The following is a 21,909-nucleotide window of genomic DNA, read 5'->3' as shown; positions in this document are numbered from 1 at the left end:
AGAACGAAAGTTCCTGGCATTAAAATATTTATTCTGCTTCCGAGTTGGTTGGACCAGGGAGGTGATACCATTTAGAGAAACATTTTTTTTAAAGGAAGGTGATATCTTCTGTGAAGAGGTTGGGTCACAGAAGGATTCAAAGTCAGGGTTAACCCAATATATAAGAGGTAGATGGGCGATATCTAATGTATGACCCGAGGATACAATCCACCGAAATCCTCCTTCCCTGGCTCCTCAGGGCCCCTCAAATCTCCTGTTTTGTGTTTAGGAAGGTTCTGTCATTCGCTCATTCATTTGTTCAATGTGCAAATAATAATCACCATCTGGGTACTATATTGTACTCAGCATTTAGCACAGTGCTGGCAGAGATGAGTAAGACTACAGTCTCCAATGAGTTCACAGTCGTTTGAGAACAATAAACACATAAACAGATAATAATAATAATAATAATAATACTATAGTACGATCAGATCTATGCTGGAGGCATATACAAAGTGCTCGGGGACACAGGGCAGGCAGTGGTGGACACCTAGGCTTGGGGAAGTGAATATTTGAGAAGAGCTTTGAAGGACATGTCATTTAGCAGAAAGTGTGTGTGTGTGCACGCGAGTATGTGAGGGTGGGGGAGTGGGGCGAAGGGGCTAAGTGCCAGAAAGTCGGGACAGTATATGCAAAGGCATGGAGGCAAAACACTCAAGGTACAGCACAGGTGGCACACTGAACGGAGCACACTCCAGATGGCGCGAGTATAGAGCACTAGCGGGTAAGCAGTGGGAGGAGATGAGGCTCCGGAAACAGGTCGGAGTTTCGTTGGATCATGCAGGGCCTTCTGAGCCACACTAAGAAGCTAGGACATGATGCCAGGAGTAACGGGTCACCACCGAAAGCTTTTAGGCAGGTGAGTGATGTGAAGGGAAGATTGTTGCCTGGAGGCAGTGTAGGGGTTAGGATGAGGGAGATCAGATAGCAGGATGGTGTGGGAGGTGATGGCGGCCTTGCACTCGAGTCAGGGAACACAGAAGAGGGTCTTGGGTGGTGAGTGTGAGGAACGACGAAGAGGGAAGATTCAGGAATGAAGTTTCTGCTTCAGGCAGCTGGGCAGGACCATGGGAACACAGGTGGAGAAGAGTGTTTTCTAGAAAGATGATATTCAAAGGGTTCAGCATATTGAGTTTGAGGTCCCAGTGGGGCATCAAGGTAAAGGTTTTAGGGGGAAACTAGATATATGGATGTAGACTTGGGGAGAGCCTCTGAAAAACCCATGCGAAACTGGAACTGTCTTGCGCGGGAAAGCATTCTAAATCTTTAGAGAATGTGGATACAGTGAAGAAACAAAACTGTATTATTATTCAGGAAATCCATAACATTTTGGGTAGGAAACAATGCATTCATTTTACAGAAGCCTTGAGACTTAGAAAGGGCTGTGTGGGGCTGTGGTTTAAGAATTGGAAAGCAGTAAAGGTCTTAAGTGGGGGGAGGAGACACCATTCAGGATTCCAGCAAAAACCTTATTAGAAGAAAACCTGTTAGAAGCGTGTTATGGCAGTTCCTGATTTGGAGATCTAACATGACGTGTTCTAAGATCTATTGGGTCATCCTACTCTACCAACTAGGGCTTGTTTCCTTTTCTCCTCTGCTTGGCAGGATCCAGGAAAGATTAAGGGCTGGGCTGGGCACTACGGGGTGAGAAAGAAGGAAATGTGAGTGTGCCCAAGTTCTCTAGCTCATTTCCAAAGCCGATGTCGGTGAATGTTTGGGTCTCCATAACCCACCCCGAGAGTGGTCATTTGAAAAGGAGTTCTGGATTCATTACGGGGAAAGAAGAGAAGGAAATGGATGTGCTATAATAGCCCACAACATTTTAGAACCTAAGAGAATCACTTGCAGATTCTACTTACTTATTTGCACGTGTTTACTCCCCTTCTAAACGGTGAGCTGCTTACGGGTAGGCACTCTGTTCCATTCAATTCTATAACCCTAGTAATGCCCTTTTTGACATACAACTCCTACACTCAGGAATTGTTAGTTGAAGAATGATTGAGTCCACCCCCTCGTCTTGCAGCTGTGGGATCTGAGGACCAGAAAGGCTCTGTGACTTGCCCAGGATCCCGCGTGCTACTTAGCGGCAGAGTTGGACAGGGTTTTGTTCTTGATGTGTGGTTACAGGCTCTGATTATCTGAGAGTACAAAGAATGTTCCTGGGGGCACCAGGGTGGCTCAGTTGGTTGAGCACCCAACTTCAGCTCAGGTCATGACCTCACGGTTCATGAGTTCGAGCCCCGCGTTGGGCTCTGTGCTGACAGTTGGGAGCCTGGAGCCTGCTTCAGATTCTGTCTCCCTCTCTCTCTGCCCCTCCCCCCACTCGTGCTCTGTCTCAAAACTAAACATTAAAAAAAAAACAGAAAGAAAATGTTCCTGGTGAACGTTTCTCTATTTCTCAACATTCTTCTCCACCTCGTAGATGCATAGCGGACTCTTGAGATTATCTTTAAAAACCCAGGGCATGGAATGGCGGCACTCTGTGTGACCATTTGCCTACGAGAAGGCAAATATGGCCCCTTAAGTCCACCGCACAATTTGTGGTGACCTCAGTTTAGAGAAATCTCCAAACATCTCTTTCCCTTAATAACTATCGGTCTGTCATCCATGAATTCATCTAAGCTTTTATTGGGGGGAGGGAGAAGCTATTTTTATTTTCAGTCTAATCCACCACTTGGTGTAATGAGTTCCATATGTTTCCTCCATTTTCTACCTGCTGTGAGAAGTAGGGCTTCCTTTACTTGTCCTAAACTCACCTCTATGGGCTCTATGCAGGTAAGATGCAAACACACTCTTGCACATGCTCTCACACATGTGATTTAGGAGGGAAAACGGCCCCACTATTAATGGTTCTCTTTGTTTACAAGCATATTAAAAATTCAGATGAAAGGAAGCTGAAGCAATGGAATTCAAAGTGAACACAGTGGCAGCTCACTACCCCAAGGAGAAAGTCGTAAATCCTTGACAAAACGGAGACCCACCGACGCAGGGATCGGTGGAAATAAATGAGAAGCCTGCTACGGAGTGGGTGTTTGGCCAAGCAGTGCCTGCCTGCAGTGTGGCTGAAGCGGCCTCGAAAAGTTCAGTGTGGCCCAGGAACATAACCTGTCAGCCTCCTCGGCTGACATGATCTTAATTAGCCTCTGTTCTACTGCCGAGAAAGCCCGCTGAGGCAGTTAGCACCAGAGAATTAATCAGATCGTTTGTGGAGTCGACAAAGCAGGACAGCAGCCGACACTGGCAACTTATTGACTGGAAAGGATCCAGGAAGATGGGGAGAGATGTAGTCTCTGTTTGTGCCCCGACTTTCCCCCGCCCCGCGAGTGGAGGTGATCCACAGGGACTGGGGAAGGGGCGGGGGTGAGAGGAGGGCGGGGCAAAGAGAGCTGTGCTCCGCCTTTACCTCCCACGCATATCCCGTCTCCCTTGCTTCCGTACACTTTTCTGCCAAAGCATCATGTGTAGCGGTGCTGATGCCAAAGGATGTGTTTGACTGCAAGAGAGAGGGAGAGAGAGCACTGTTGATTTTGTTGCAAATTGCACTTTTGCTACAGGATTAGTTCGGAAGATGGAATTTCGCCAGTATTTTCCTCCCTCCTTTTGTTTACCGCCTATTTTCAATAGCTCTGTAATTGCTTTCCATTTAGTAAAAGGAACATTGTTCCTTTTTTGGGTTTTTCTTTTAATTGTGTTTCTTGCCCTGAGCTCTGAAGTTTGGGAGCGGTTGACGGGTGTGCCCTGTTGCTTCGGTTCTAGATACCAACTTGGCCTTAGCAATCAAGGCAACGTCATTGCTAGGGGAGGCCGCTGGGAGGTGGGCTCAGAAAAACGTAGAACTTCTTCCAAGGAGCCTTCCCGGATGGGTCCAGCTTGTCTATTGCGAACTCTCTCTTATTTGGATTCTCACGGTCCTTCAAATCTGCACTACACAATCTAGCTCTTGCCTTATGTTGTTTTGTACTTCTCTTTATTTCATGTGCATCAATCTTATCCTGTCTCTCTGACCATAATATAAGCTCTTCAAAGCCAAAGGCTCTACCTTCTATTGAACATAGCTCTTAACACCAATCTAGGCACAGTAAGAGACATCAAATGCTAGGTTGGTTCATTGCCAGCCCTTGGAGGAGTTCCTGCAACCATTTGTCCTTTGACCCTGCTGCTGCCTTGGCACTGTTGATATTTTGTTCCAGATAATTCTTTTGGGGGTGGGTACTGTCCTGTGTGCCGTGGGACGTTCAGCAGCATTCCTGGCCTCTACCCGCTACTGGAAATGTCTCCAGACATTGCCAAATGTCCCTGTGGGGGGCAGAATCACCTTCCCTCCCCATGGAGGACCACTGTTCTATAATGATAATAAAATAATAAGAGGTAAAATTTATTGCGCACATTACCGTGTCCAGCTTGGTGCTAAAGATACCACGTGCCTTCTTTTGTTTAACTTCCTTAGCGCTCCTGCCCTGGCTTTAACTCTTTTCTAAAGGGGCTCCAGGGGACAAATCTTACAGCCACGGTTGTAGGTCCACACCACAGTCTGTCTCTTCCCCTGAGGAACACTTAGAAGAGCCTTCCTCAAGGACCTCTTGGGCTCAACTCTGAATTTACTGAACACATCAGCTAAGCCTTAATAATGTCAGGACCACCCATTCGTTGACAACTAGGTATTCAGCTTGGTGAGGGTTAATTCCTCAAGGAGGTCGATGAAAAGCAATGGAAGGTCAGGGCAAAAGTAAGCCCGCCAGCTGTCACCTTTTTTCAGAGATGTGAGTACCATTCCAAACAGCTCACGCGTGGTAGGGGGGCTAGAGATTTATTTCTTTTGCTCTTATGATGGCATTTCAGCTCAGGAAGCAGAATTTCTAGCGAGTCCACCGAAGTGTCATTCCTGCCCTAAATCCTGACCAGCTGTCTTGCAAACAATGCAATCGGTCACAAGAGGGACAGGGCGAAAGAAGGTGGACAAACGGGTGCAGATTTGTCCTTCTGGGGGGAAGGGTGACGACTCGAGGCACATCTCCTGACGGTAACACCGTCTCCGAATATGAAGGACAACCCAAGAGAGCAATTTTGACACTTGGGCTTAATGTGTCTCTGGAGAGGGACGTACCTCTGCCTGTGAAGTCAATTCAACCTCAAATTCACTGCCACCAAGGAGTTAATGATACATTAAAATTAGTCATGTTGTCTGATGGAGAAATATTCTACTTATGGAAAATACCTTTATAGGAAAACTGCCTTTCTGAGTCTGAGCTGGAAATATTACAGTAAACAGGATCTAATCACAGCGAAGCCTTTTTTCAGCTTTGCATGACAGCTGTAAAATATGACAGTATTTATTAATAGTTGCTGCAGTCTAATCTGCAGCATTGGAGAGCTACAGCAAAATATGTTAAGCTACTGAGAGAACAATTTCCACAGTAACTAATATTCAGCTTTTGAAAGGGTAGTTTAATGTCTTGTGATTTTTTTTTTCCCCTACTGATGGTCCAACCCCAGGAACAAGCTACTAAGCTAATAACCTTTGTGGAGAGGAAGTGTTTAAATGATAATTTATTTCAAGAGCTGACAACAAATTGCTCTGCACTTTCTCTTTTTATGCCCCAAAGCAGTCAAGGATGTGCAAATCGAAGTATTAAAAAATATGACAGCTTCAGTATTTTCATTTTCAATGAAATTCTCATTACAGACATATGTACGGTCTTTTATTCACAATCCAGTCCAAATAGTCATTCACTATTATTATTGTGCAGGCTCTCAAGATGCTCTCATAGTTGAGGACTCATCACAATAGATTAGGCAGGCTGCAGAAGCTACCGAATGTCTCAGGTATTGTCAACCCTGATTATTGCTGCTCAAACAGGGGAATTTAGTATCTGTCTCTCACAGGATAATGTACTCTCTGGGCCTTCCTAATTTATTCAGATGTAAAAAGTAGCTTGAATTTCAATAAAAACTCTCCTGGCTTTGCTTTTCCCAGAAGGCAAATGGACATGACTAGAATTGGAGCCATCTGTTACCTTCGCACATCTTTTAATCAGTTCTTAAAGTGGAGGAGAATAAAACAATCCATGATGGTCTCTCCTCCTCCTTCTCCTTCTCCTCCTCCTCCTCTTCTCCTTCTCCTTCTCCCTCCCCTTCCCCTTCCCCTTCCCCTTCCCCTTCCCCTTCTTCCTCTTTAATCAAGGTACCTACTACTTTTTTTAAAAGTTCCTGCCAAGTAGCCATGGTAGGACCTAACATCTATCTTTCCTTGCTTTCTTCTTCTCCAACCAAAAATGGCACCTTAGTGATGACGGCCTACAGGGTCAGATCTTCCTATGCTCTGGGAACTGTTTCTGCCTCAGAGAGGAATCTCTGAGTTCACCTCACCTCACAGCCTGGTCCCCACCACAGGCACCGCCCCCCCCTCCCCCGCCCCAGTCTGGCTGTATTTACTACTTTGGCTACTCATTTGCCCCTCGATCTGCATTTTTGATCCGCTGCCCACCCAGATCCCTGGAACTCTGGGACCACGATTTCTTGTGTTCATTTGTGGACACCAGGCTTTAAGAACGAAATCGTCCCCTGGAGTACATCCACAGGAAGACACCTAGGATAGGGAGGTCCTTTGAAGAATGGCAGAAGGAAAGACTATGGGAACAGGTAGTAGAAGTTTTCAAATGTTACAAGTGTTAGTCCAGAGGACAGCACGCATAGACTATGAATGTGGCTGACCTGGGTTGACATCCTGGTTTCACTACTTCAGCACTGTGTGACCCTAGGAGCCATCAGTTAGCCTTTTTATGCCTTGGTTTCCTCAGTTGTAAAGAGGCAGGGACACCATGTGGATTCAATGTGATAATCCATAAACTCAGGGCCTAGTGCATAGTGAGTGCTTATAAGAAATGGCAGCCGTTCTTATCAAACTGTTTCATCGTATTTATAATTTATTTATCTTATTTATAATTTGCTTTATCATTTTATCGTATGATAAAATGATGCTAATAATAGAGATTGATTGATTTGTGCCACTGATTGGTATTGGATGTGTATGCGCGTGCGTGCGTGCATGCGTGTGTGTGTGTGTGTGTGTGTGTGTGTGTAAATAGGGAGAGGGAAGGAGAGAGGCAGGGAGAGCAAGAGACAGAGACAGAGAGGGGAAAGAGAAAGAGATTCTATGCTTTATTTGGGAAGGTAGAACTGGATGAGAGGGACGAAGCCAGGTTGCATAAGTAGGTGGTAAACAATAATGTGCAGGAGGGTGTGTGGAATTGAATCTAGTCAATCTGAAAATATTCCTCCGAGGAAAATCCCTTTCTCCTGGTCTCGGGGGAGTCTCTTTACCTCTTAAGCCCTTGGGCTCTTCCAACATTTTCCCATTTTCCTCGCTCTCTGGCAACACTTTTAATCTTTTCACAGTGGGTCGGCTCTAATGAATGCAAATGTCATTATTGGATGAGGGAACAGTTGGGTTAAAAATTAATTTTTCCCAGGCCCCTGAGATAAATCACTGTTTCAGCGACAGGACTGTCAACTCTTCAAAGGCAGGGCCTAATTCTGCCTCTCTCAAACACTGCCGGTGGTGTGGCACAAGCTAGCACTAGAAAATGCCCAATAATAGCTTATTGACTGATGGTGGTGTGGCACAAGCTAGCACTAGAAAATGCCCAATAATAGCTTATTGACTGATGGACTACCTGTTGCCGCCGCCCATGTTACTGCCACAACTTTCTAGAGCAGATAGAAAGGTCTTTTAGAAGGCTGTTGACTTCCAGAGAGTTACTTGGGAACTGAGTAGGGAGTTTCAGGTTGAGAATGGGAAACAGCAGGAGTTTATTGAACACCGGCAAGAAGGTAGGGACTAGTTGCCTCAAAGGGCACTTAGAACTATTATCTCATTATCTAAGCTGAGAGCCGCAGCCTGGGCCAGAATCTTTGATCTCTGTGGGCTGTGCCCATTGAAAGCAAGGAGAGTTGTCGAGTGCACGAGAGAGTCTGGCTGCAGTTCTCAAGTATGTTGCCGTTCTGGGGGAAATGTTAGCACCACGGAGAACTAGGTCACTTGTACCCAAAAGATAGGTCTCGTAGAAAACGGGAAGAGGTGGCCACCTCCCTGACATGGCTTTAGAACTTTCTGTATAAGAACGTGTGTGGACAAGGGACCTCCCAAACCGGACTTGCGGTGCCTGGAATCCGAGAATCAGAAAGCCACCCTTTGGACTAGGGTTCTATTCACAGAAGGCCCTTACCCGAATAGAAATTTCCTCCCTGGATGTAATAACACATCAAGTCATTAATAGCCATGGATAAATTAGCATGAGTAAATTGGTCAGCTGAACTATTGTCACTTGCAGAGAAAGACTATTAATCGGTGGAAATGGAATGTAGGGCAGGGAAGTTTTGGTGGAGGAGTAGAGGCAGGTTGGGACAGAGATGTCAAGGCTTTGCTCCCACCAGGGATGGCAGGTGTAGGTTAAGTGTCATAGTGGGGAGCCCTGGGTAAATAAAAGGATGTCACTAAAGAGGAGAGGGTACAGAGGGGCAGATATCTCACGTAGTCAACCTCATACTTTTTCCAAGAACTGGTTTGCTGTGCATACAGCACCAAGAGCACAGTTTTCAACTTTGTATTAATGAAACAACATGGAAACCAGATGTTTCTCTGCAGACAGAAATCCACGTGTAGCTGACAAAGCCTTGAAATCCATTCATTGTTTCATAATTTCAGAGAAAGAGAGAGAGAGAATGAGCGAACAAGCAGGGGAGGGCAGAGAGTGAGGAGACAGAGAATCCCGAGCAGGCTCCACGCTGTCAGCGCAGAGCCCAATGTTGGGCTCGATCCCATGAAGTGTGAGATGATGACCTGGGCCGAAATCAAGAGTTGGACGCCGAACCACCTGAGCCACAGGTGCCCCTGTGCTACAAATCTTTTAAATGACCTCGCTGTTTAACCCATTTCTCAGCTTCTCGCTTATCCCTGCCCTTATACAGTAGAGTCACATCATGTGATATTTAGCTTATTTGAATGTAATTATAGGTGCTCCCTTCTGTTTTTCTGTCCTCCATCTCCCTCTTAGGTGATTTAAAATATTCTACAATTCGATTTCACAGTTGTGATCCCTCCCCATAATTTTTATTACTAAACCAAAGATGATTATTGTAGAAAATAAGAAAATACACAATAGATACTTTATTGAATATTTTAAAGAACTGTACCTCATAGTCTGATTTATAAAGTGGATTCTCTCTCCCCCCTCCTTTCTTCCCTTCCCATTTTCTTTCTTCCTTTCCTTTCCTTTCCTTTCCTTTCCTTTCCTTTCCTTTCCAGCCACCCTTCCTCCCTCCATTCCTTCCAGCCTTGCTTGCTTGCTTCCTTCCCTTCTTTCTCCCTCTCTCTCTCTTTCAGTCCAACAATGAAAAACGGACATGGGCTTACTCCTGATGAATCAATAATGGCGTTTGGGAAAACGCTAAATATGTCTCCAGGCCAGTGCTATGTACCAGTGTCGGCACAAAGTATAAATCTAAGGGCTAACCAATTGTTTTTTCTCACTCTGGAGAGAGGGGCTTGGGAAGGTATATAGCAGACCCAGTGAAACGACAACGGAGAGCACTTATGTTAAGTGCCAAGTGAATGGCCTGGACAAAAGGGTTCTGTGGGTGTTCAGAGGTGGGCAAGATCTCCGCTCCTCAAAATCAGCTCTCCTCCTGCCCAGTCACCTCAGTACATAGCATTACCATTTTACCCAGTCTCTCAAGCTAAAAGCCTAGTAGTCATCCATGAACCCTTCCTCTCCCTCACATCCCACAGTCAATCTGTCTCCAAGTTCTGTTGATTCTGTGTCCAAAATGTATTTCAACTCCATCCACTTTTCTCCATCTGCAGCCTAGCCTAAGCTGCCATCATTTCTCACCTAAATAACCACAATAGCCTTTTAACTGGTTTCCCTTCTTTCACACTTGCACCACATTCTACTCCCTACAGAAACTTAGATCCCATGACTCCCCTGTTCAGAATCCTCCAAAGACTTCCCAATGAAGGTAAAATAAAATTCATACTCCTTCCCATGGCTCCTGTCCATTCTCCATGGCTGTGATCTGCTTCCTGTCTACCTCTATGGTCTCATCTCAGGCCACTCTCGACCTCCTCACTACCCTTTAGCCTCACTTCTCTTCTTTCAGTTCTTCAAACATGCCCAACTCTTCCCTGCCACAGGGCCTTTGCACTTGCTATTCCCATTGCTTGAAACTCGTTCCCTCTATTCTTCACATGGCTGTCTCCTTCTAATCCTTTAGTTCTCAACTTAAATGTCCCTTCTCAACAAGGCTATCACTGAAAATCTTTTTTCTTTAATTTTTAAGTTTTATTTATTTATTTTGAGAGAGAAAGAGAAAGAGAGCACATGAGCGGGGGAGGAGCAGAGAGAAGGGGAGAGAGAGAATCCCAAGTAGGCCCCACACTGTCAGTGCTGAGTCTATTGTGGGGCTGTGAAATCAAGACTTGGATGCTTAACTGAGTCACTCAGGTGCCCTGTATCACTGAGAATCTTTTTAAAATTAGGTCCTATCCATTAGGATATGTGCAGAAACCATGTCTATCTTATTCACGATTGTAACCCTGGCACCGATTGAATGAATGAATGAATGAATGAATGGCTAAGAGCTGGAGTAGCCAGAAAAGGCTATCTTGGAGAGGTGGAATTTGAGGTGGGCTCTGAAAAATGGAAGCATAGGCAGGATTTTCATCATCAAGATGAAGGAGAGAATTCTAGGTAGCAGTGGAAGTGAAGTTGCTGAGACCAAGCATAGTTCTGGCACATTTGGGAAACACTGGATAATGGGAGCTGCCTCCATTGGAAGGTTCTCATTAGGTAACATAGGAACAATAGGTCTGTTAGTTGGATGAGGCATAATTACGTTGAGTCTTAAAGAATAGGCTACTTTGTTTCTTCCCAATGTGGTCAATAAAAGTTATTGAAAGTACTGGAATGGGGTCATGGTTCAGTGTTTTAAGAAGGCTTTCCAAGGAAGAAATGAGTGTAAAAGTTAATAGAAAGTCTTTCCTTTTTTTAATTTTAGAGGTGGGGGGAGAGGGGCAGAGGGAGAGTGAGAGAGAATCTTAAGCAAGCTCCACGTTCAGCACAGAGCCTGACGTGGGGCTTGATCCAATGACCCTGGGATCGTGACCTGAGCCAAAATAAAGAGTTGGACACTCAACTGATTGAGCCACCCAGGCGCCCCTACAGAAAGTATTTCTTAAGCAGACTAGATTAGTCTCACCAGCTAAATGGCTATAGAGAAAACAAATATCAACACACAGGAGTAGGAAAGGTTTCTTTTGGCTCTAAGACCTTAGTATTGTCCAAACAACTTAGTGAGGTGATTTGAGAAGAGGCGCAGGGATAAGGAACAGACCTCGATGGACTTTTGTTTCCTCTCCTCCAACAGACAGCTAATGGGCAAAGAAGGGTCATGGGAGATGAGGAGAAAACACATGAACTCTATCTTCTGCTTTGCAATAAATCTCCCTCTTCTCTTGCAATCCACAACTTACACATCCTTTAAAGCCTAAATCCTCTAGCCATCCTTCTCTGAAAACTCTACTTTCCTGGAGTGCTTCATTTTCATAATTCTTATAGCAATCAGAATCTGTAGTGTAGTATTCAATTTGATAGTGTCCCGTGTTGTTCATAGATTGTTTCATGAATGTCCTTTTCTGTCCACTCCCATTGGAACTCTATTATATAATCATCTATCATGAGACTGGAACACACCATTGGGCGTTGATAACAACTTGCAGAATTGCTTGACTAATTAACTGAAGTTAGGGTTAGTAGCCAGAAACAAAGTATCCTGTGTCTGGTATAATATCTCAACAAAATTATAGAATGTTACATTAAGAAGTGGGGTGCCTTAGGGGAGGAGACAAGGCCAAGAGAACTTCAGTGCATTGGTCAACATCAGAGAGCTAGTTAATGGCAGAGCTTGAACTTGGTCTCCTGCTTTAGGTTCATGAAATTTGATAATATTTTAGAAGTAAGTACCATGGGGCAAATACAGGCTTCAGTATTTCCTTACAGTGTTTGATGATGCAGCAAAATGGGAGTGAAGTGAAGAGTTCTTTGGGTTTCCAAAAACAAAATGGTCCTTCAGGTTAAGTTACCTAGAAAAACCTCTCTGGGTAACTACTTGGGCAGACAGGCCTTCCATTTGCTTCTGCCTTCTCTGAGTCAGAAAGAACCATGCCCAGCCTATAACCAGAGTTACGGGCAAACACATGATTTTTTTTGAGTCTTCCAGTAATAGGATCCCTTGGTTTTCCTGAGGAGCCCCTCAAAGATAACTGGGCTTTAGAGGAGTCTACTTAGCTGAATTATAACGTGTGTGCTTTAGATAATTAACGAATACACCTAACTGTATACCACTGAAGATCAGACCCTTAATTTCTGAGACTGTCTCAATAGAATGTGTCCTCAGGATGTTACCTCACTATTTGAAAAAAACATCCGTTCGCAAAGCCCGGTTTAGCTACTCTCCATTCAGTATTTCCAGAAGATAATTGCTGAGGCCCTATAAGCTGAAGACTTGATGTGGTCTGGTAGAACAAGCCCTAGAAGCAGGAGACCTTGACACCAGCCCCACCTCTGTGGTGAAACGGTTGAGTGAAAAAGCGCATTTCTTCGGGCTTCAGTTTCTGATCTATGAAATGGGGATAATCACACTCTGTGATAGGATTAATTTTCCAAGACTTTCCAGCTTATGCCTCTTTCTATTTTAGACAAAGCTGCTTTTACTTTGTGAATTTTAGACCACATATATTATTTTGGGGGGAGAGGGTTCTTTTTCCACAACAGTGACTCATCCAGGAGAGTCCCAAACCCCTTTTCAGGGCCGGGGGTGGGAGGACATATGTAGTTTGAAAAACTAGAATCTAAAATTACCAGCGCATCAATTTTTCGGTCTTAATTGAAATTCTTTTTTTTTTTTTTTTTTAAACACAGGGCTTGAACTCACGACCCCGAGATCAAGTTGAGCTGAGATCAAGAGCTGGATGCTCAACCGACTGCGCCACCCAGGTGCCCCTTCATTTAAATTCATTTTGAATTTAAATACAGTTTTAAAAGAGTATTCAATTTTATTTATTAAAAGAGAAGGGAACCAACATGAGTTGAAGAAGGCTGAATACCACTGTTCCATGAATATTCAAAGAGGAGAGCAGATGCCTCTTCTTACCTCTTTCTGTGTCGTAGAGGTACACAAACTTCTCCCACTTGTAGTGACCCAGCAGACTCAGAATAGCGCCCTTCAAGGCTGGGCGCATCTGGATGACAAACTGCACGTCTGCGTCAGTGGGGAAGCTGGGCGTCACAAAGGATGTGTGCAGGGCCCCACAGAAGGAGGTCAGAGTGTTCATTGACATCTGGTCATAGAATCCAAAGATGGCGTACACCCCTCTTGAGAACTGGGAGCAGACTGCAATGAGAAAAAGAGGAAGAAATTTCAATAGCCCCACAGTCCCTTGCTGCAGCTTGTAGGGTTGGAAAGACAGTGTATAGTTAGTCTTGGCTCTAAATGACATGCCTCAAGGGAAAACCAAGGTCTCTGAAATCTCCAGAAGCCCTTGCCCAGTTGCCCAGCAGGGGAAGAGTAAGGAAGGGAAGAATTTATTTGATAGAGTTGCGTATTCTCTATGTCTACCATGAGCAAGAAGCTAAGAAACTGGGAAGGAAAGAGGTGAAGGTTGCCTTGCCCTCTTTCAGCAACCTTCCCAGCTCATCCACAAGGCACTTGGTGTTCTCGTACTCACAACACAGCTTCCCAGTGGTCTCTTAGTGTACCCATGCCAGTATCAGTCTGGTGTCCCACCCCTTTGGTACTGTGTCCAGTAGAGGACAGTTTGGACTGATGATTTCATCAGGCAGATTGCTAACGTGTCTGCTAGGAAACGTGTTACTCCTCTTAGGTTACGTAATGCTTCAGTCATAGTTACGTTATCATGAAGGCCCTTAATGTAGGCCACTGATGAAGATTCCAGATTCTAGGCAGGCCAATGGATGGACTGGCCTTTCGGTGCCCAAGGAGTCACGTGAGGGAGGTGTAGTTGGCAAAGTTCTATCTTGCTCCTTTTGCGTTTACCTTCTAGATCTATCAGCTCACACATAGAACTTTTATGTCTTTCATTTCAAAGTAGGCCACACCAGCACCTCTTCCCTCTTCTGGCCCAGATGAGCTTAAAAAATGTGAACCAAATTCAATATTAGCTTAAGTAGAACATAATTAGCAAAGCAAATCAGCTACAACAACACCGTGTGGTGCATTCCCCAACCAAGTGGAAATGATCTTTAGATTATCTGCTCTACCGCTCCCTTCCATTCATGCGAAGCAGACAGAACAGGCAGCTGATAATGCCGTGTGATTTAAGGAATCCTGCACGGCCTCCCTTATCTGCTAGGAAGCCACTGTCAGGCTTACTTTTTCAGGTGTTGAAAAAAAAACTCTGTGGCTTGGGAAGGGGATTAAATAGAATCTTTTTAAGCTGTTAGCATGTTAAGATGAATTAATGTGTCCTACGTCCTCTTAGACACTGGGGAGGGTGTGTAAACAGATAGGTAAGTTTTGAGAGGGAAGGGTGGGTCGGAGAAGAGAACGTAAAGGGTCTGGAGTCCTCCCTGAAGAGAGAAACAGTGAAGGCATGGGGCACCAGAAAGAAGGAAGGTGTTGGAGTAGGAGGAAGGCAAGTGAAAAACCAATTAATTTCTTTCTTCACCCTGTTGTGAGAAACAGAGAGTTCTCAGTATCTGCGGGATCTTGCTTTCCCTGCATTCTATTTAAACTGATTATTGATCAAAGCTGTTCCCCTTTGTTAGCCAAACTCATAAGTCATTCATTGGCTTAAGGATAGCATCTCAAAGGTGATTACCAGTCACCTAAGCATCTCCAGCAGGGAAGACAATAGCCTGCAACTTGAGGAATTCTAAGTGACGCCCAAACACATACATAAAAAAGGTCTTTATAGTAAAAATAGAGAGCCAATTGCAGAAATGAATCTGGGGCACTTCATGACATGGGGCCAAAAGAAGTATTCAGAAACAAAGAGGAAGAGGCTAGATGCTACTTTGCCTTGGTCACCACCAAGGAAGATGCTAAGGAAGGTCGATTCCCAAACTGATCCTGTAAATGGAGGTCAGATCTTGGCTGGTGCACATGATCTTCCATATAAAACTGACAATAATGATAATAGCCACTGAGAGCTTTGTATGTACCAGGCACTATGCTAAGTACAATACAAGTATTATTTAATATTCCCAACAACCTGGTGACATATTGCTATTATTTCTATTTAACAGATAAGAGTTCTGAGGCAAAAATGTTCTGTCTTGAGTGGAGGAGCCAGGATTTGAACTGGAATCAGTCTGACTCCAAAACTCATACTCCCTAGGACCCCAATCCAATAATGACATTAAAGAGTGGTTATTGGCCCAATGGGATAGGATTTCCAGATTTAGCAAGTGAAACAGAGAATTCTGTATGCCTCAAATTCATAAAAATACTAAAGAACTATTTGTTGTTTACCTGAAATTCAAATTTAGCAATCACGTATTTTATCTGGCAACAAGCACTCATGGCCCTTCACTGACCTTCATTCAGGCAGCAGTTGGTAATTCTTGGATCCATGCAACTAGCATGCAAGGTCCAAGATAAGAAGAGGATCCGTGAACCGTAGACCAAAGTAGTTTCATGGGGAAACGCAATATATTTCCAACAAGGAGAACCCCAATCTAAGTTATGGATAATAACTGAGGGGGAAATTAACTTGAAGAGAGGCAAACTTATAGTTATGATCCACTTAGAGTTTTAAAAAAGCCCTTCACATTGGAAGGAAACAAAATCAAAGTATATTATGGAAGTGAGATTCTGGCTAATAAAAAACAAATCTCGTATTCCTCTTCTAATCATTGTTTTTGAACCTCCGGGGTATAGAATTAAACATTACTAGTTCATATATGGACCTGTCATATTTTACTTATGACATTTATTTATTTATGAACACCCACACTGAACACTCATGAAACTGTCACCCAACCCAAGAACTATGACATTGCTGATAACTTATTTTTACCTGTCTCCCTGTTTTCACATCCCCTGGCCCTCCCTCCATAACTACTATCCTGAATTTTGTGTTTATCATCACCTTGGGGCTTTAAAATGTGCAGACACACACCCCGAGGCAATACACTGTGATTTGTGCTTGTTTTAGAACTTTATAAAAAGGGAATCATATTGAATATGTGAAAACCAGACTGCAGGAAGGAGTGCCCAGCGATGTCTTTCAGCCTATGTATACGATAAGCAGAACGAGACAAAGGAAAACCTTATACAAATGTGTGAGTGAGCAGGTGTGAGGGAGTGGAATTGTGGCTCAGACAAAGGACTTAGGAGTATTGTAGATCAGCAGTAACCCTCAGGCAACACTAGGCTACTGTGGTCCAAGAGACACACGGTGGCGGACATCAACAAGAAGAATGTTAAGAGAAAGTCAGTAAATGTTCTATTCCCTTCATATAAACAACAGAGGCACAGCTGTCCTGCAAATACTACTGGGCAGAGTTACTTTTGCTCTATCTCAACATATACAAGTAATGTAAGTAGAAGGCCCAATGGGAGGGATTCGAGAGTACACGTATCGTGATGAGCACCGAGTCATGTACAGAACTGTTGAATCACCATCTTGTACGCCTGAAACTGACCCAACACTGCACGTCAACTATACTGGAATGGAAATTAAACACTTAATAAGAAAAAAAAGGAAGTCCCAATGGGGAAGACAACTGCCACGTGAGGACAGGGTTAACGGCCTCTGAGAGAAGCTGGGGCCCAGGGGACCTGTGAATGGCCTCTCACAGCATGTCCCTGGGCCCATTCCTAGCTGTAGAAAGAAAGGAAGGCTGAATGGAATGCTGTGCTGACCCAAAGGACAGTCTCCATGTTTTTAGATTCCGGGAAGGTTTCAGCTAGAAGGAACCAGAGACTGTTTTGTGAAGTGATTTTTTTTAAAGCACGGTTTTTCACGTGGAATCATTTCTCCAAATGAAGTGTTATGTGGAAAAGTCCAATATGTGAAGGGATAAAGTAAAGCTCTCCTGATTCAACCGAGCCCACCGATGCCTCCCTATCATAAAGAAACTGCGACACAAAGAGAGGAAGAAACTACCATCCCTACCTCTGGAGCTATGTAGGACGGCATGGGTCGGGATTTGCCCGGCATGAAAGCAACTTCCCCTCAGTGCCTGGCTCTCAGCATAGATGGCTCCACCAGGGTTTCCCATGCCTCATCTGCCTCCGGCCCCAAATACCAACAGTAAGATCAGGTGGCAGATTGGTGATCTGTTGGGACCCGTGATTCTTTTGGATGAATGCTGTTACCGCTATCTGAATCCTTAATGAACCACACCCACTTGCTTGTATCAGAAGGTGAGTCCTTGGCAAAATGATAATGGAAGAAATCACTATCTTGGCAATCTTCTGAAGCAGGGAAGTACAGAAGAAAGGGCAACAGTTTCTGGAACAGTCAGACCTTGGTTTCAACCACAGCCCTGCCAGTCTTAAACTGCATGACTTTGTGCAAGTCACTTATCTCTATGAGCCTAAGTATGAGACAGTGATTCCATAGTCAGGTTCTGGAGTTAGACTGTCTAGGTTGAAATAATCAAGCAATCACTTACTGGATAAGTCACTCAGTATTACTCAATATCTCTGCCTCCAACCCAGTTTCTTCATCTGTAAAATTGGGATAATAATAGTGCCTGTCTCAGTATTGGTTGTGAAAGTTAAAATGAGTTCAGTCATGGGGAGCCATCTATTACAGTGCTGGGCACATAATAGATACTCAATTAATGCTAGCTACTTATTCATGCAACAAATATTTACTGAGCACCTATTATGTTCCAGGCACTGTTGTAGGCCCTGGGAGATACAGGAGAGAATAAAAAGATCCTGTCCATTTGGAATTTACATACTAGCGAGGGGGAAAGACAATAATAAATGACATGAGTAAAATATAATGTCTCAGTTATTAAATGTTGCTTTGGGAATAAGGTGAGGAATAAATGAAATGGTACATGGAAAATGTTTACGGTGCCTAACGTATAACGTGGGAACCAAACAGTTCTTTCTCTGTTTCCTTCCTCTTTCCAGTTCTTCCAAGCATACTTTGCCCTGTTAACCCCATCAGGTTACTCTCCCCACAGAAACCACTACCCTCGGTGTCACACTGAGTAACCAGGTGAGCGTCGCTTTTCTTCTCTTACCCTTCCCCTATACATTTCTTCAGTGCTCTTTCCTATTTTAATTCCTGCGGAGTAATAGTTTAAGAAAGCAACTCTGCTATTTTGGCTTGAGAATGTGCTATTTCTGCTGAATCTTTCCCTCCCCATATAACGCACCAAGTGCTGGTAAAATGCTGTCTCTTCTTGGGACCTCTGTGCCCTCCCAGCAGGAAATACCTTGGTCATCTCCTTCCTAACGGTGCCTGTCTCCATCTCTTCCTGCTAACAAAACACCAAATTCTTGTTTAAGATGCCATTTCTGACTACATCCTGGATTCCTGGGGACTCTAGTGTAGCTCCCGGCTGTGTTCTCTTCAATGGTGAATGACAAGCAAGGCTGGAGCCAGCTGTCACGCTTTTATTTATAGTCCCCAAGTCTATAGGGTCGGGACAGGTATTGTTAATGTACAATGTAGCAGCTAATTACACCACCCATATTCCAAAAGGCATCATTACAAAAATGTCAAACAACTTGATTACCCCAAAGATCAGAATAGCAATATTGCATATCATTTACAGAACACTTTTCATAGCCTTTTGAATCAGGGGGAAAAAAGGAAACTGAAGTCTCTTGCTGACTTAATGATCACATTTGAAGCAAGCAGGAAGAAGAAAAATATAGCTGTGAAGGGACTGATGGAGACACATCACAAGAAGGTTCTCCAGGTAATACCATAGTTCAGTGAATTCTAGGGGATCAAAGAAACTTAGAACTGTGAGGGATCTTATGACATTATATAGTCCGGTGCTTTCTAAAGCTGTAGTGTTGGTCCATGGTGAATTTTCAGCCTGGTGAAATATGCATGTGTGTGTGTGTGTGTGTGTGTGTGTGTGTGTGTGTGTGTATTAAAGTAAGGTTGACAACTGTTTTGTTTTAGGAATGACAGTCCTTTTCTTTATATCATTTTTATTTCCATTCCTGTATGTAGTCCTTTCTCTTCTGAAATGGTGATGATGTTAATGAGGAATGGTGTGTGTTTGTGTGGCTGTGTACATGCATACGTACACGCATATTTTGTCTGTGTGGTAGACCAAATAATGTCCTCCCAAAAGATGTCTATGTCTTAATCCTCCAAATCTTTGAATTAGGTTACAGGCTGAAGGGGAATTAAGGCTGCAGATGGAATTAAGCTTGCTAATCAGCTGACCTTAAAATAGCAAGATTATCCTGGATTATCGGGGTGGCTCAGGGAAGCACAAGGGTCCTTAAACGTGGAGGAATGAGGCAAAAAAAAAAAAAAAAAAAAAAAAGTACCAGAGTGATGTTGTATGAGAAAGACCTGACCAGCCACTGCTAGCTTTGAAGCTGGAAGGGACTGTGAGCTAAGGAATGTGGGCAGAGTCTAGAAGCTGGGAAAGGCAAGAAAATGGATTCTCTCCGATGGCCTCCAGACAGGAATGCAGGCCCACTACATTCTCTGGTGAGACCCCTTCCAGACTGTTGACCTACAGAAGTGGAAGATAATTAACCTGTGCTGTCTTAAGCTGCTAAATTTGTGGTCATTTGTTACAGTAGTAAGTAGAAAACTAATGCACTTAACATAGCAAAATTTAAAAGTTGGTAACTCTACATCGATCTATACTCCACTCACCCTTCCCCCCCCCGAAAATATTACGGATATGAGATGTTCAAAGTTTGGAGACCGATGATCTAGTCTAATTTCTGATTCAGTACAGGAACCGCCTGCTGTGAGGTCATATTACCGCTCCCTGAATACCTCTAGTGACAAGGGAGCTCACTACTTACAAGTACCCTTCCCTTGCATGGTGGCTCTGACAGCTATGGAGCTCTTCCTTAAATTGAACTGAACTTTACCTGTTGGGGCTCCCGAGTCCCACATGATATACTGAACTCCAATCGCGCATGACCTCAACTTTGTTTTACAGGAAGCTCAAAAATACAATTGATGTACTCAGGAGATACATAATGGCTATTAGCTATTCAAGTTTATGCATTTAGTCTCTCAATGCTGTCTTCTTCCTGTCATGCGAAAAATTTGCTAAAAGATCCCACCTCCCCTTTGATGCATGCCACCTCCTTAAAACATAGTTCTAACTCCTTTTTTTAAGATTTCTTAAAGTTGATTTCTTTTGAGAGAGAGAGAGAGAGAGAGAGACAGAGAGAGAGAGAGAGATTGAGCACAAGCCGGGGAGGGGCAGAGAGAAGGAGAGACAGAATCCCAAGCAGGCTCCACGGCATCAGCGCAGAGCCCGATGTGGGGCTCGAACTCACCAACAATGAGATCACGGCCTGAGCCGAGATCAAGAGTCAGACGCTTAACCGACTACACCACCCAGGTGCCCCTAACTCCTTCTTTCCCATCGTCACTAATGATGGGATGAGGACCCAGCTGCTGCTCCCAGCATTCCACTGAACCTGCTCTCTCAAGTTTGACGGTGACCTGCTCACTGTCAAACCCAGCTCTATTCACAGACATCATTCAACTTGACCGCAGAGCAGCATTTGATATTGTTGGCCAAATCCTTTCTCTTGAAACTCACTTCTGTTTTAAGAGCACTAAACTTTACTGTTCCTTCTCACTTTCCTCTTGCTCCACTCCCTCGATGAAGATGTGTCCAAAGATTTTGTCCTGGGCCCTCTTTTCTTCTTATTCCAAATGATCTATTTTTTTTTTCATTCAACACACACTTATGGAGCTCCTGCTATGTGTCAAGCAGGGGTCTTGGCTCGCCATGTCCATGTGGTTGCCCTCCAAGTAGATGCCTCTAGCCTCAGACACGTTCCTGACCTCCAGATCCACGCTTCTGAGTGCTCACAGAATAGCCTCCCCTGGAGGCCTGCATATTCACACGCTCAGTGTATTATTTCTCTACTCCCACCTGCCGCCTGTGGATCTGCTTCTCTTGTCCCTGTTTCTCCTAATGCACTGCTCTTCTTCCAGTCACCCAAGCTGGGGTCTTGGGGTTATCTCTGACTTCTCTCTCTGCCTCATCCCCGTGTGCCATTTTCTTGAGATGCTCCATCAATTCTACCTCTAAGGCGTGCGCGGTATCTTATTTCCTATTCATCGTCAGGTCATGTTCTCATCCCTCCTCACAGCTGGTTACCGGCCTGTCTTTCCCCCAGTCCATCACTGGCACTGCCATCACCTCACTCTTCTTTCTTTCTTTTCCAGGTGTCCTATCCAAATATACCCCCCCCCCAACTCCCATTTCTGCAAGAATCTGCCCTATGTATGAGCTGTTAATGGGCTAAGAAATGAATCTTCACTGGGGCGCCTGGGTGGCTCAATCGCTTAAGCATCCGGCTTTGGCTCAGGTCATGATCTCACAGCTTGTGAGTCTGAGCCCCGCATCGGGCTCTGTGTTGACAGCTCAGAGCTTGGAGGCTGCTTCAGACTCTGTGTCTCTCTCTCCCTCGGCCCCACCCCACCCCCCAACCCTACCCAGGCTCGCACTCTGTCTCTCTCTCTCTCTCAAAAACAAATAATAAGACATTGAAAAATTTTCAAAAAAATGCAACGAATCTTCACAAATAAGTCAGTTCAAGGTTTCTCAGCCTCGGCAGGCCTATTGATATTTTGTGCTGGATAATTCTTTGTTGTGA

General features: G+C 44.3%; 1 protein-coding gene across 7 annotated transcripts in view; it reads right to left on the bottom strand.

Moving 5' to 3' along the window:
- The window catches only part of GRIA3 (glutamate ionotropic receptor AMPA type subunit 3), a 266,792-nt gene that overhangs the window by 181,786 nt on the left and 63,097 nt on the right, over window positions 1-21,909 (bottom strand). For all 7 annotated transcript variants that reach the window (XM_019824236.2, XM_023249377.2, XM_023249378.2 and 4 more), the window contains one exon: window positions 13,249-13,488. In XM_019824236.2, coding sequence (XP_019679795.1) covers window positions 13,249-13,488 — 240 coding nt within the window. The remainder of the gene's footprint in view (window positions 1-13,248; window positions 13,489-21,909) is intronic.

Source organism: Felis catus, chromosome X (assembly GCF_018350175.1).
Source record: "Felis catus isolate Fca126 chromosome X, F.catus_Fca126_mat1.0, whole genome shotgun sequence".
In the NCBI taxonomy this organism is placed as follows: domain Eukaryota; kingdom Metazoa; phylum Chordata; class Mammalia; order Carnivora; family Felidae; genus Felis; species Felis catus.
This window is presented reverse-complemented; position numbering and strand designations above follow the sequence as displayed.